A 14,367-nucleotide genomic window follows, 5' to 3' on the forward strand; every position below is an offset into this window, starting at 1 on the left:
ACCTCGTTAAATAACAAATCCACTTTATGATGAAGTTTTTGCAGTCGCTATTGCAATTGCTAAATGATGTTCCTATGGGGAAAATTCGCTTGACGATGATCGGTTCCCTGCTTCAGGAACCAATTTTTCGCTAGACAATGATTATAAAACAGCTGATTGGCGGCTCTAAAAATGGACGTCCGCTGTGCAAAATGGCTCCCCGCTGTTTTTAGCACGGATTCCTCGCTTTACAGGCACTGGAAAATGGCCGTCCTATGGAGGATCTTCGCAAAACGAGCAGGTATTTCACCCATTGGAATGCATTGAAGGGTTTTCAATGCATTTCAATGGGTTTTTAAAATTCGCTTGATGATGATTTTGTTTAATCGTGATTTGAACGGAATGGATAATCATCGTCAAGCAAGGCAACACTGTATTAAAAAATACCAGGCAGAGACTCCAGGTGCTTGCAGACAGAGTCTATCCAGAATCACAGTGTGGATTTTGAGCTAATAATTCATCATCGACATGGTATTTTCCCTCAGACAGTTGCAGGAGAAATGTAGAGAACAACAACAGCCACTCTTTGTGGCCTTCATAGATCTTACAAAGGCTTTTGATTTGTTTAGCAGGGATGGACTTTTAAAAATACTTCCCAAGATTGGATGTCCACTTCGACTCCTTAACATCATCAGGTGCTTTCATGAGGAAATGAAGGGCACTGTAGTTTTTGATGGCTCAACATCAGATCCCTTTGACATCTGAAGCAGAGTGAAACAGGGTTGTGTCCTTGCGCCAACCCTGTTTGGGATCTTTTTTGCTGTCATGCTGAAGCACGCCTTTGGAACTGCAACAGAAGGTGTTTATCTCTGGACTAAATCAGATGGAAAGCTCTTTAATCTCTCTAGATTGAGAGCAAAGACCAAAGTCCAGCTGAAATGCTTGCAGGAGTTCCTCTTCACCAATGATGCAGCTGTTGTTGCCCATTCTGCTGAAGACCTGCAACAACTAATGAGTCGTTTTAGCAAGGCCTGCCAAGACTTTGGATTAACAATCAGCCCGAAGAAAACACAAGTCATGTGCCAGGGCATATACTCACTCACCTCCCTCTATTACCGACTCCACACAAGTATTGGAGGTTGTTCATGACTTTGTGTACCCTGGCTCAACAATCTCTGACACTCTCTCCCTAGATGTCGAGCTGGATAAATGCATTGGCAAAGCAGCTACCATGTTCTCTAGACTTACAAAGAGAGTATGGCTTAATAAGAAACTGACAACATATACCAAGATCCAGGTCTATACAGCCTGTGTCCTGAGCACACTTCTGTAGTGCAATGAGTCCGGGACCCTTTGTGCATGGCAGGAGAGGAAGCTGAACATGTTCCATATGCATCGTCTTCAACACATCCAATAAATCTAAAGATGTATCACCTGCCAGGTGATACATCTTTGGTATCACCTGGCAGGACAAAATTCCAAATAGAGTAGCCCTAAAATGAGCTGGAATTTTAGCATGTACCGTATTTTTCACTCCATAAGATGCACCTCTCCATAAGACGCACCAAATTTTTAGGAGAAGAAAACAGGAAAAAAATAATCTGTTTTCTTCTCCTAAAAATTTGGTGAGCCTTATGGAGAGGTCCGTCTTATGGAACACAAACTAGGACCCTTTGGACGCTCAGCCAGCCCCCCCCCGGAGGCCAGAGGGGCTTCCCAAGCCTCAAAAGAGTCCTAGAAGGTGGCGATTTCGCCCCCTCTGGCCTGGCAGGGGGGGCACGGTGAGCCTCCAAAGGGTCCTACGGTGTGTTCCAGGACCCATTAGAGACTCATCCTGCCCCCCTGGGGGGTCAGAGAGGGCGAAATCGCCACCTTTTGGGAGTTTTCTGAAGTTTCACAAGTCTCAAAAGAGTCCTAGAAGGTGGCGATTTCGCCCCCACTGGCCCTGTGGGGGTGGGGGTGGGGGAGCATCGCAAGGGTCCGGGAAGGCTCACTCGGACCCTTGGGAGGCTCCCCCCACGGGGCCAGTGGGGGCGAAATCGCCACCTTCGCTCCATGAGACGCACAGACTTCCCCCCCACTTTTTTGGGGGGGGGAAACTGCATCTTATGGAGCAAAAAATACAGTATACATTACTGAAACAGCGACGTCCACGTTGGCTTGGGCATGTCATGATAATGGTTGATGGTCAGATTCCAAAAGATCTCCTGTATGGAGAATTAGTGCAGGCAAAGTGCCCCATAGGGAGACCACAGCTGCGATACAAGGATATCTGCAAGCAGGATCTGAAGGCCTTAGGAATAGACCTCAACAGATGGGAAAACTTGACATCTGAGCATTCAGCCTGGAGGCAGGCGGTGCATCACAGCCTCTCCCATTTTGAAGAGACACTTGTCCAGCAGGCTGAGGCAAAGAGGCAGTCACGAAATCAGCAAAATCAGGGAGCTGGACAAGGGACAGATTGTATTTGTCTTCAGTGTGGAAGGGATTGTCACTTTTGAGTTGGCCTTCCAGCCACACTAGATGCTGTTCCAAGTCCTCTATTCAGAGCATGTTACCATAGTCTCTCAAGACTGAAGGATGCCTATTCCAATCAAAATTATAAAAACATTAACTGGTATTTTACAACAGATACAAGTTTTAACCAAAAACCTAAGTAACTGGGTAAAACCTGTTTCTGTTATATCAGATCAGTCAATGTTTTTATAATTTTGATTGACTCTGCCTGATATTTTTGAATGATAATAGCACATCAAGTCAGTTCAGACTTATGGGAACCCCTTTCAAGGTTTTCCAGGTAGAGAGTACTCAGAAGTGGTTTACCATTCACTTCTTCTGGAGACTTCCTGGAACAGTGCAGCTTGCCCAAGGCCACACAAGCTGGTTCTTCTCCCAGGAGGCATAGTGGGGAATTGAACTTCCAACCCCTGGCTCCACCACAACCCAATACCTAAACCACTGAGCTATTCAGCCAGCTGAATAATCATGTGCCATTAAATGAGTTTTGACTCATGGCAATGCTTCTCAGGGTTTTTCAGATAGAGAATACTCAGAAGTGAAGTACCCTTCCCTCATTCTAGGGGCACCCTGGGACTGTGCAGCTTGGCCAAGGGCTAAGTAGGAACTACATTAAAAATTCCTGTGGTCAAAAGTAACACTTGCCAATAACCTATACGCTGATCACATGCTATGCAGTCCCAGATCTGTAAGGGCTGATACCTTGTTCTGAGCTGTAATGTACTGTACCTGATATAGCATCTTGGTTCATGCTAGCTATTTTTACTCAGATTAACAAAGAGTGTAATTATAGCAGAATACAAGGGAAGTTAAAATGCTGAAACAGGTATTTCTGCATATTTAATCATAAACCTCAATTACTATTACTCTTGATAACACACCGGCAAAGGGAAGTTAACAAAGGCAATGGTGCTCAGGTATTAATATTTTGGGTCTTCTGTGTCAAGTTTTTGGCACTTGAGATACAGTGAAGAGTCCTAACCTTTTTACTTGTTTCTCAGTACGATCACTTTTCATCCTGAGTCAGTATTAATTAATTGCAGACTTTCTGCCTTTCTGGTTCCTTCAGGTTTGCAAAACTTCTCCTAAGGCTGCCTGCCCTGCGATCTATTGGTTTGAAATGCCTAGAGCACCTCTTCTTCTTCAAGCTGATCGGCGATACTCCAATTGACACATTCCTCATGGAGATGCTGGAGACTCCGCTGCAGATTACTTGATCTCCACAAGATGCCAAGGAAGGAGTACAGACAATGTACTCATGATTTTTGTTCAAGGCTCCATGGATCTGCTCACTTTTGCCTGCTCCCTCTCTTGCCCTTCATTATGGAGCATAATAGGGAGTGGGGGGGCACCTCGTTCAGTGCCTAGCTTCTAAAAGGTGGGAGTTTTCTAAATAGGTATGCTTGTTACTGTTACCCTAACTGGCAGGAAAGGTGGGGCAGAGCATCCTGTAGTTTGTCTGTATCAAACTGTGCCATCTGTATAAATAATTAAGTTTAAATTATTTTTTTCCATTTTCAATAACATGAGAAATAAAATAGTATATAAACAATTGCTGTGAAAGTCATTGTTGACACTTTTTAAAGGGTTTCTTTTTACCAAACGTTCTGGTAAGCAGGGAGGGGAAATAGCTCATCAATACCAAACAAAATTTCTCTTTCCCTTTCACCTCCTTCTCCCACTGCCCTGCTCCATGCCTAGGACTTGATTCTACACAGAATTTGTGCCAGTAGTTGCTGCCATCTCAGACATGGGGAGAAAAAGTTAATTGGATGTTCAGTGAAAGTTGTTCAGCAGCCAAAGGTTCAGTAAAGTATGAGCTGGTATCGTCATAATCTACTTTTATATTAGTATTTATTAGAGAAACACCTTTGAAATGTAGTGTGCTAAATGGGATTTCATGGAATCAGTTTGCTAAATCCACATGTTTTCAAAATGGTGCAATATAACAGGATACAGTGCCCAAAATTCTGGTCCTCGTTTCATTACTTGTACAGTAGCATGTACACTGGGACAAATACCCCTAGGTTTTAGACTGCATTGCAATATAACCATCACACAGATTCACTGCATAAGGAAATATTGTTGCATTTATCATGAAAGTTAGATAGGTGTATCTGGGAAGCCTGCTGTGACACCATCTGTTGACTAGCATAAACATGGAGGGCAGCATCTGCATATACGAAATGAATATAAAAATAAATCATTTGGATTTAAAGAAGGATTATTAGGTCAAGTGTGCTTTAGAACAGTGATCCCCAACTTTGGGCCTCCAGAGGTTCTTGGACTTCAACTCTCAGAAATCCTGGCCAGCAGAGGTGGTGGTGAAGGATTCTGGGAGTTGTAGTCCAAGAACCTCTGGAGGCCCAAGGTTGGGGACCACTGCTTTAGAACAATGTAGAGAAGGTTATTAAGCCAAGAGACTGGGGCGGCAAGAGAGAGCCATTAGGTGAACTATGTGCTGTCTGCCTTGGCATGGCCTCAAACTCATCAATTCTCTGCTTGGCGTTGCCTTGCTGGATTTGCCTCAGTGTTTCGCACTTGTCATATCCTTGTCACATGTTCTCTGTGTGGATGAAGTCATTTTGTGTCTTCTTGTCCTCAACTCCGACCTGGGCTAGTTCCTCTGTCAGTATGTTCAAGTGCCTTTGCAAATGCTCATTCTTTTCTGCTTCAGTAATGCACTTCTCTTCATTGTGGTCATTCATTATGCCTCCACTTGAGAAGACTCCATTCCTTCATCTTTAAGGTTATCATGAACATGGTAATTCACTGACTCCTAAACAGATGGAAGTGAAACAGCCCTCACCAAGTGTAGCTCCTCTTCCTTTGTTTTTACAAGATCTTCTTAGGCTTTCTTAGCCCAGTGCTGCCACTTTTCCACCTCATTTGAGTTTCTTTGCCTCTTCGAGAAGAGCGATCTTGGCTGTATATTCTGCAAGCTCTTTACCCAGATGCTCCTGGCTCTTCATCTGGGCAGCAGCTTGCCTCTCCAGTTCGTCCTTAGCTGTCTTCCAAAAAGGCAGAGACATTTTGTCAAGTCTCAGCCAGGCTGGCAATTCTGCATTATCCACATAGTGAAGACCAAAGTACTAGACGTCATGCAAGCCTCTATTCTTCACCACTTGGTCAAATAATTTTTTGCCAGGATGGATGGCAAAGTTCAGCTCTACCTACATCCATAGTCATAACTCAAACATTGACTGGATCTGCATTTTTTTAAATCTGAAGTTTCCCTCTTAGTCCAAAAGCAAATATTCATCCAGCAGCCTAAGGATGTTACTCCTTTCTTCTAAGAGACCTCACCGGCAACTCCTTTGGTTTCAATGGGGCAACTGTGGATCCAGCTATGCTCTGGTCCCATGTGGGCATTGCTCATATGCCATGGTGATTTATTTCTTCCAAATGCTTTCATAGCAGCTTTCACTGAACTTTCTAAAATTGTAGAATCTTTACCATTGGGTTTCTCTTCACAGAATCTACCATCATCCTATCTCTTCTGTATAGTTCTTCAATGTACTGCTTCCACCTGCTCTTTATTTTATCCTGATCAGGTAGTTACGTTCCCCCTTGGTCTTTCAGCATGCCTAATCTACACTTCCATTTCCATTTGATTTCTTGGATGTTCTGGAATTGTCCTCTCATTTTTTTCTCCTTTGTCATTCTCTTTTATATCTTTGCACTGATCATTGTAATACTGTAGTTCTCTTTGCTCTTAATGATTGTCATTGAATAGTTGCATTCAGGATTCTGAGCCTACTTCTGTCACTGTCACTTTTACTTCCTGCCAGTCTCTTGCAATTTAAAAAGTTTTCTCTGTCATCCATGTAGGCGCACCTGCCCCCGTTTTTTTAAATTACAGGAATACTCTTTTTTCATTTTCCCTAATAATTTATTTGGTATCATTCCACAGTTCTTCAAGGTCACACTTTACTAACGCAAATCTGTTATTTATGTGGATTCTTTTCAGTTTGTAATTTTCAGTATAAAATACTTTGTAGTTGTCCAACTGAAAATCTCCTATTTCGATCCACTTTATTTTGCTCACACCAAGTACTCCACTATTAAAACACTCTATCTCCTGCTTTACAGTTTCCTGTTTACCTTGATTAATGCTTCTCCCATTCCATTTTCTAGCTGTATATGTTGTCTTAGACTTTCATTTCACCTCTGTGGACACCTGCCACTAGACATTCTTTGGACTTTAATCTAGTTACTTCAGGAGCAAGAGTGGTGTTCATATTCCTTCTTTGATCTTCCTCAGCAGCTGATTATGTCCTTTCTCACCTGGGTAACTCATCTTCCAGCACTTGTGTCATTATGGGCTATTTCACCATTGGGTTCTCAAGGTAAGAAAGGTTTAGCATTGCTTTTCTGCACAGTACTAACCAAAGTTAGTCTGAGTATCCCACTGTTGTCTGTGAAACCAGCGTTACCATCACCTATCGCTGCTGTCCCCTTGAGGTTTTTCAGCTTTGTCCATTCTGTGTTGAGTGTCCCTATTAGGAATCCAGACCTGTAATGGAGACTTGTCTGACACACTCAAACTCTCTCATCACATTAAGGTGTGCATCCAAGAGAGAGACCCATCTTTTTTTCTTCTTCCATTTCTTCTACCTCCAATCCAGCAAGTGCTAGTTCTGTGGTTTCTAAATGCTCCTTGAGACAGTCTTGTTTTTCTGCACCTTGAATGGATCATCTCTTGCAACATGAGTGTTATGGAATTTCCTATCTGTTCTCTCTCCAGTTTAGTTGCCAGGAAGTAGACAAATTGGGTGGTTTAGGTTTCCAGCAAAGGCTTAAGAATACCAGAGCAGGGAAAGTAAGATGGGTAAGAAGGAATCAGAAGTCAAGACAGCTCATCAAGTATATAGAAATCAAGACATATAACTTTTAAAAATTGACCAGGTTCAAAAATGCAGAATTTTATTTGTGTTCATGGCTGCTTGGGATATTTAAGTGGTATTTGGACCTTGGAATTTTTAATCAAGGTTTGAAAAATTGTTTTTTTGACTACAACTCCTAGAATATTCCAGTGTAATAGTAACTTTTCCAAGCTCTGTTTTTTTTAAAAATTCAGCCGGCACTACCCTTTTCTGGAAAAAAAAACCCCAACATGATCAAAATCATTCACAATTTTGTAGCTTCCAGGCTCTTCTTCCATAAGTGAGTTTACAGAGGCTGTTTTTGAAATATGTCCAGAAACTTTTGTTGATCCAGCCAAAAGGCCACTATCATGGTGCTGTGTGGGGCTGGCAGAAAGCAGCTTGGTTGATGTCCCAGCATGCAAGTAATATTTCCATTGAGTCTCCCCTCAGTACACAGAGGAAAACTTTACCTCTCCATGTGTAGGCATTCATCCAAGGAAGACAATGCCCAATTGTTCTGTTATTGTTGTTACATGTTGTCAAGCCCTCCAACTTATGAATGATCTCCAAATTGTCCTGTCCTCAACAGCCCATTTACATCAGCTCAGCTCTTGTAAACTCAAGCCTATGCTTCTTTTACGCAATCAATCCATCTCATATTTGGTTTTCCTCTTTTCTTGCTGTCCTCAACCATTCTCAGCATTATTGCTTTTTGCAGAATATCTTGCTTTCTCATTATGTGCCCAAATCCTCAGTTTTGTCATTTTTGTTTCCAGAGATAGTTTAGACTTAATTTGCTCTAGAACACACTTGTTTGTCTTTCCAGCACTCCAGGACATCCACAAAACTCTTCTCCAGCACCATATTTCATTCCCCCTCCCCAACCATCAGTATATTTCACTGGCCAGCATTCATACCTGTACACAGTGATCAGGAATATAATTGTGTGGATGATCTTGGTTTTAGCCTCCAGTGACACATCCTTCCATTTGATGATCTTCTCTAATTTCTTCATTGCTGCCCTTCCATGTATTGTATATTAGGCCAAAAAAGGGGGAAATTGTAGTCCCAGGATGTAGAAAATATATTACTCTTTTTCCCCAGTATAAAATGCCTAATGCATTTTGGCCTATCAGCCTTCTTCAGGGGCTATATAATATAAAAAGAATTAAAATCACAACATTACAACTTTCTGGGGACAAAATCATATAAATAAATTCTTATATCCATAATTCTACAGCACACTCATAGTTTTTAACTGTATTTGTATGTTAATTAATCACATTCTTGTCTAGAATATTGCATCGATATGTTAAAATTAGGACAGGTGGACATTAATAGAACATTTAACTTACTCTGTAGTCTTAAATATTATCTATGCATACTATGTTTATTAAACTCTAATTAGTTCTTTTTTGTTTATTTGATCTGTGACCCGCTCCATTAAACCAATTCTTTTCTTCTTTTTTGAATTGTTTTTTATTACTTTTCACAGGGATAGGGGTTATGGTACAAATAGGGGGGGCAGGTAAAAGGGGGGAGGGTAGAAAGGGTAAAATTCCAAAGAATGAAAAGTATTCTTACATCCACTTATACAATTGTTTTAAAGATGGAAATCATACAAAGAGAAAAAATGTAGCAATTTCCTAAGATATCTATCATTACTAATCTTCCATTTTCTTGGACCTTCACTTTCTTTTTATCTTTAAGCTTGCTAGTTTTATAGGTCTAATATTATTCTGCCAAGTTTATATCTATTGCTCCAAATCAATCTTATAACCATTCGCTTGTGTTTATTTTATAAACACAAGCCGCCCCGAGTAGACGTTGTCTAGAGGGGCGGGGTAGAAATTGAATAAATAAATAAAATAAATAAATAAATATTCTTTCATCACAAAATACCTTCTTAAATTTAATAACATTTATCTCCACTGCTCTATCTCCTTATTCTAACCAATATTTTGTGCCCCTCTTATCATATTGTCTTTCATTTTCCATCTTATGGATCATGCATCCATTCCCAAGAACTTCATCCACTCCATGTATTGATTCTTTTGTCCCATCTACCATAGCATATGTCAAAAAGATGAACAAAAATTGTGAAGGTCTGCAAATGCAAGTTAAACAAAATTCTGCCAGACTAATGGACAATGAAATAATTATTACAGATTTACAGCAACAGATTATCTTGTCACAGGATTATAATCATCGCAATAACATCAGACTGAAAGGAATTCCAGATTTGGACTTCAAGGAGAAGGAATTTCCTGAATTAACCTTAGCCCAGTTGAAAAAGACAGCACCAAAAATAGACTGGACTATGTATGATCTTGATAAAATACATAGAGTTGGTCCAAGACATAGAGGACAGCCCCCGTCATATTCTGATTAGATTTTCAAGTCTCAAAAAAGAGAGGAACTGATGAAAAATTCAAGAGAGAACCCAGAGAATTTGAAATTTGAAGGGAATCCAATTCAAGTGTTCAATGATTTTTGCCACGAGACTATGGTATTTAGAAGACAAACGTGGGCTATTACTTCCATCCTTCAAAAAAAGAGTGTCAAATATAGTTGGGGCTATCCAGTGTTTTTAAAAGTGAATTGTAATGGAAAATTCCATAAAGTTACATCAGTTCCATTGGCTTTGGATTTCTTAAAGGACTCTGGAATTATACAAAAGACGAGTGGAAGGAGCAAGTGAAGATTGTGGATGGCATAGGGCAAAACCAGGAGTCGGGTGAGGATGAAGAGATGGAGCGAGATTCAATTGAAGGTGACAAGACAAGGAAGAACAAGGAGCAAAACCAAAACAACAGAGGAAGGCAAAGGAAGAGGAAAAGCAAGAGAATAAAATGGTTATTGTGGTTTTTCTGGGCTCTTTTGTCATGTTCCGAAGGTTGTTCTTCCTAACGTTCCATCAGTCTCTGTGGCCGGCATCTTCAGAGGATAGGAGTCAGAACTCTGGATGAAGGCTGGATAAACTAAGGAAAGGTTATGTGATAGTAGCAAGAGATTTTAATATGGTAATGGATATGAAGAAGGATAAATCAAAATTGCAAATTGGGGAAGGGAAAATTAAATGTATAATATTAAACAGATTAATTAATAAAACAGATTTGAAAGCTGTTTGGAGAGAACTAAAGGGTGAAGAAAGAAAGTTCTTCTACTCACAAGTGCATAATACATATTCAAGAATAGATTATATACTTGTCTCTAAAGACTTATTGCCATGGGTAAAGGACACAACTATTGAAATCATTCAAATATTGGATCATGTTAGAGTGAATATGGAATTGATGGTTAAATGTGATTATAAGGAGGCTGTAAGGTGGAAAATTGATACGAATCCCACCATCTATCTGATCACAGGTTCGCTGGTGGATCCTTCTGGTCTCTCTCCCCCAGACTTTGATCTTTTCCGGTTTCTCCTTGTGCAGTCCTAACCTGCAATTCTTCGGCTGAATGCCTCACCCTTTGCCCTCTTCTCTCTGCCCCCCTCCTAATTCCTATGACTTGCCTTCACCACTTGCTTTGCCGGGCATCCCTCCCCACCTGAAGCAAAGTTCCCCACCATTGCAGATCAGAGGGCAGAGGTGTGGGGGAAGAGAGAGGGAGGGAGGAGTGCAAATGGTGATGGCAGAACTCCTGCAGGCAGAAGCTGCTGCAACAAAACAGGCAATTATTAATTGCCATCGGATTGCATAGAGACCCACAGTGGACCTGATGGAACAGGAAGGAGGGAGGGCATTGGAGGGGGCAGCCATTGAGGTGGTGCTGGGTAGGGGAAGGAATGGCGGTGGGGGTAGAACATGCCCGCGTAGGAGAAGAGAGGTAAGATACCTTACATCTATCCCCTCTTCTAGTCCTACCCCCAACCAGATGGTATCAAGTGACCTTATCAGCAAACATTCGAGCCACATGGTGTTGTTGATGAATGCCAGGTCAATACAAGACTGCCCTCATCCATGATGTAATTCTGGATGAGGATGCTGACCTGGCGTGCATTACTGAGACCTGGGTGGGAGAGGAGGGTGGTGTTCCCCTCTCCCAGCTGTGTCCGCCTGGGTACTTGGTCCAGCACCAATGTCACTCGGAGGGCCAGGGAGGGGGAGTTGCTATAGTCTGTAGGAGTTCTATCTCCTTGACCAGGCTTCCTATCCTTTTGAGAGATCTTGAGGGCCTGTACTGTGTGTTGGGCTTGTGAGACAGATTAGGGATTCTGTGTACCACCCACCCTGCTGCGTACCAACAGTCTCCCTACCTGAGCTGACAGAGGTAATCTCAGATCTGGTGTTGAGGACTCCCAGGCTGTTGGTGCTGGGGGACCTCAACATCCATGACGAGGCTGCCTTGACTGGGGCAGCTCAGGACTTCATGGCCGCTATGACAACCATGGGGCTATCTCAATGTGTCATCGGCCCGACACATGAGAAGGGCCACACCTTGGACCTCGTTTTCTCAATGGGACTGGAAGGTGATGGTTTGGACGTGGAGGGGCTGGTCGCAACCCCATTGTCATGGTCAGACCACTTCCTGGTCAAGTTTAGTCTATTAGCTTCTTCTTCCCTCTACAAGGGTGGGGGATCTATTAAGATGATCCGCCCCCGGAGACTAATGGATCCGGATGGTTTCCTGAATGCTCTGGGGCAGTGGTTCTTAACCTTTGTTACTTGGATGTTTTTGAACTGCAACTCCCAGAAACTTCAGCCAGCACAGTTGGTGGTGAAGGCTTCTGGGAGTTGCAGTCCAAAACTCCTGAGTAACCCAAGGTTAAGAACCAGTGCTCTGGGGGATTATCCCTCTGATATGGTCGGCGCTCCTGTCGAAGCTCAGGTTACCCTATGGAATAGGGAGATGACCCGGGCGGTTGACACGATTGTGCCTAAGCGCCCTCTCCCTGCTCGCCGAGCCCAGACAGCTCCTTGGTATACTTCTGAACTGCGGGCGATGAAGCGAGATGGGAGACGGCTGGAGCACAGGTGGAGGAAGTCCTGCTGGTAGTTCGATCGAACGCGACTTAGAGCCCATTATTGGGCCTATTTTGTGGCAATACGGCTGGCGAAACGGCAATATTTCTCCATCCATATTGCTTCCTCAGAATGTCGTCCAGCAGAGCTGTTTAGGGTGGTCCGGGAAATCCAGTGGAGGTCCTGGACTGCTCATCAGCCTGCTGTGATGAGTTTGCTATTCATTTTGAGGGGGAAATCGCTCAGATTTGCAGTGGGCTGGACTCCACTGTTACTGCAAAATCGGAAGATGTGTCCAGTGTGCTGTGCTTAGGTTAAATATTAATGGATGAGTTTCAATTGTTGAGACCTGAGGATGTGGACAGGGTGCTTGGATCTGTCCATTCTACCACCACTCCGCTCGACCCTTGCCCATCTTGGCTAATTGGAAGATCTGCCAGGGGGGTTCGCACTTGGGTCCAGGAGGCCGTGAACACCTCTTTGAGAGAGGGAGTGGTCTCTACCACCTTGAAAGAGGTAGTAATTCGACCACTCCTTAAAAAGCCTAACCTGGACCCAAGGCTGGTGGTTAACTACCAACCAGTGGTGAACCTCCCTTATTTGGGCAAAGTGTTGGAGTGGGTTGAAACTCAATCCAGACAAGAAAGAAGTGCTGTTAGTGTGTGCTTCGCTGGACAGGCTGGAGAGCCATTTTCCTGCTCTGAATGGGGTTACACTCCCCCTAAGGGATAGGGTCCACAGCCTGGGGGTGCTCCTGGACCCCAGTCTAACTCTGGAAGCTCAGGTGGACTCGGTGGCCAGCAGCGCCTTCCTTCAGCTGTGGAAATTGTACCAGCTATGGCCCTACCTGGACAAGCGGAGTTTCATAACAGTTACACATGCACTGGTAACATCTTGTATAGATTATTGCAATGCACTCTACATGGGGCTGCCTTTGAAGATGGTCCGGCGACTGCAACTGGTTCAGAATCAAGCTGCATGGCTGGTGAGTGGTGGGGCCACTAGAGAACACATCAAGCCGATTCTGTTTAAGTTACATTGGTTACCAGTTGCTGCCCAGGCCCAATTCAAAGTGCTTGTTTTGACATATAAAGCCCTAAATGGCTTGGGCCTGGATACTTGAAGGACCGCCTCCTTTCATATGAGCCTGCCAAGCATTTAAGATCTAGCCAGGGGGCCCTTTTGAAAGAGCCATCCCTCAAGGAGGTAAGACGGGATGGCTTGTAGACAAAGGGCCTTTTTGGCAGCTGCCCCCAGACTATGGAATGCCCTCCCGACTGAGATTCGTCTGGCGCCGACGCTGATGTCATTTGCCAGGTCAAAACCTTCCTGTTCCAAAAGGCTTTTAATTGGAATAACATCAACTGTGGGTCCTGATGGCAATTTTAATTGTATTTTAATCATTTTATCTTTTATTGTATTTTAATTGAATTTTAATTGTTGTAAACCGCCCAGAGACCTTTGGGTAGAGTGGGTGGCATATAAGTTAAATAAATAAATAAATAAATAAATAAATAAATAATATAATATAATATAATATAATATAATATAATATAATATAATATAATATAATATAATATAATATAATATAATATAATATAATATAATAAACCTCAGGTGATACACAAAAAGCTACAAAGACTTGTGTAGTTTTCTGCTCAAAAGGTTTCACTTTCATTTTCACTGCTTGCCCCTCCCTCCTCACACTTAGTTTCTTCTGCAGATCTATTCCACTCCCAACAGCCTTTTCATTGCATTTTTAAACATAGTACTTAAGAGATAAGGGGTTGATTCTATTAAAATATAGTGATTTTGTGTACATAGATTTGTATTCAAGTATTTTTTTCTCAACTCTGTTTTTTATATAACTTTTTTGTGAAAAGGAGGTATGTGGTCTCTGCAGACGCAAATTTAGTTTTGAGAATTGTAAAACCAAGCATCTGTGGAAAATTGCACCATAATTAGAGATGAATATACAGCCTCATTCTACATAATTATTAAGTAATTTTTACTTCACTGTGAATAAAATTTGGACT

General features: G+C 42.4%; 1 protein-coding gene and 1 pseudogene across 1 annotated transcript in view; one reads left to right on the forward strand and one right to left on the reverse strand.

Moving 5' to 3' along the window:
* RXRG (retinoid X receptor gamma) overlaps positions 1-4,175 on the forward strand; it is a 47,103-nt gene extending 42,928 nt beyond the window's left edge. Inside the window, exon 10 of the mRNA XM_020814814.3 lies at positions 3,566-4,175. Within this exon, the coding sequence (XP_020670473.3) occupies positions 3,566-3,713 (148 nt within the window). The 3' untranslated portion in view covers positions 3,714-4,175. The remainder of the gene's footprint in view (positions 1-3,565) is intronic.
* A 708-nt stretch (positions 4,176-4,883) lies between these two features.
* On the reverse strand, positions 4,884-5,528 carry LOC110090927 (ezrin pseudogene; annotated as a pseudogene).
* Between the last annotated feature and the right edge of the window lie 8,839 nt (positions 5,529-14,367).

The sequence above is a fragment of the Pogona vitticeps genome, chromosome 4 (assembly GCF_051106095.1).
Source record: "Pogona vitticeps strain Pit_001003342236 chromosome 4, PviZW2.1, whole genome shotgun sequence".
NCBI classification, from domain to species: domain Eukaryota; kingdom Metazoa; phylum Chordata; class Lepidosauria; order Squamata; family Agamidae; genus Pogona; species Pogona vitticeps.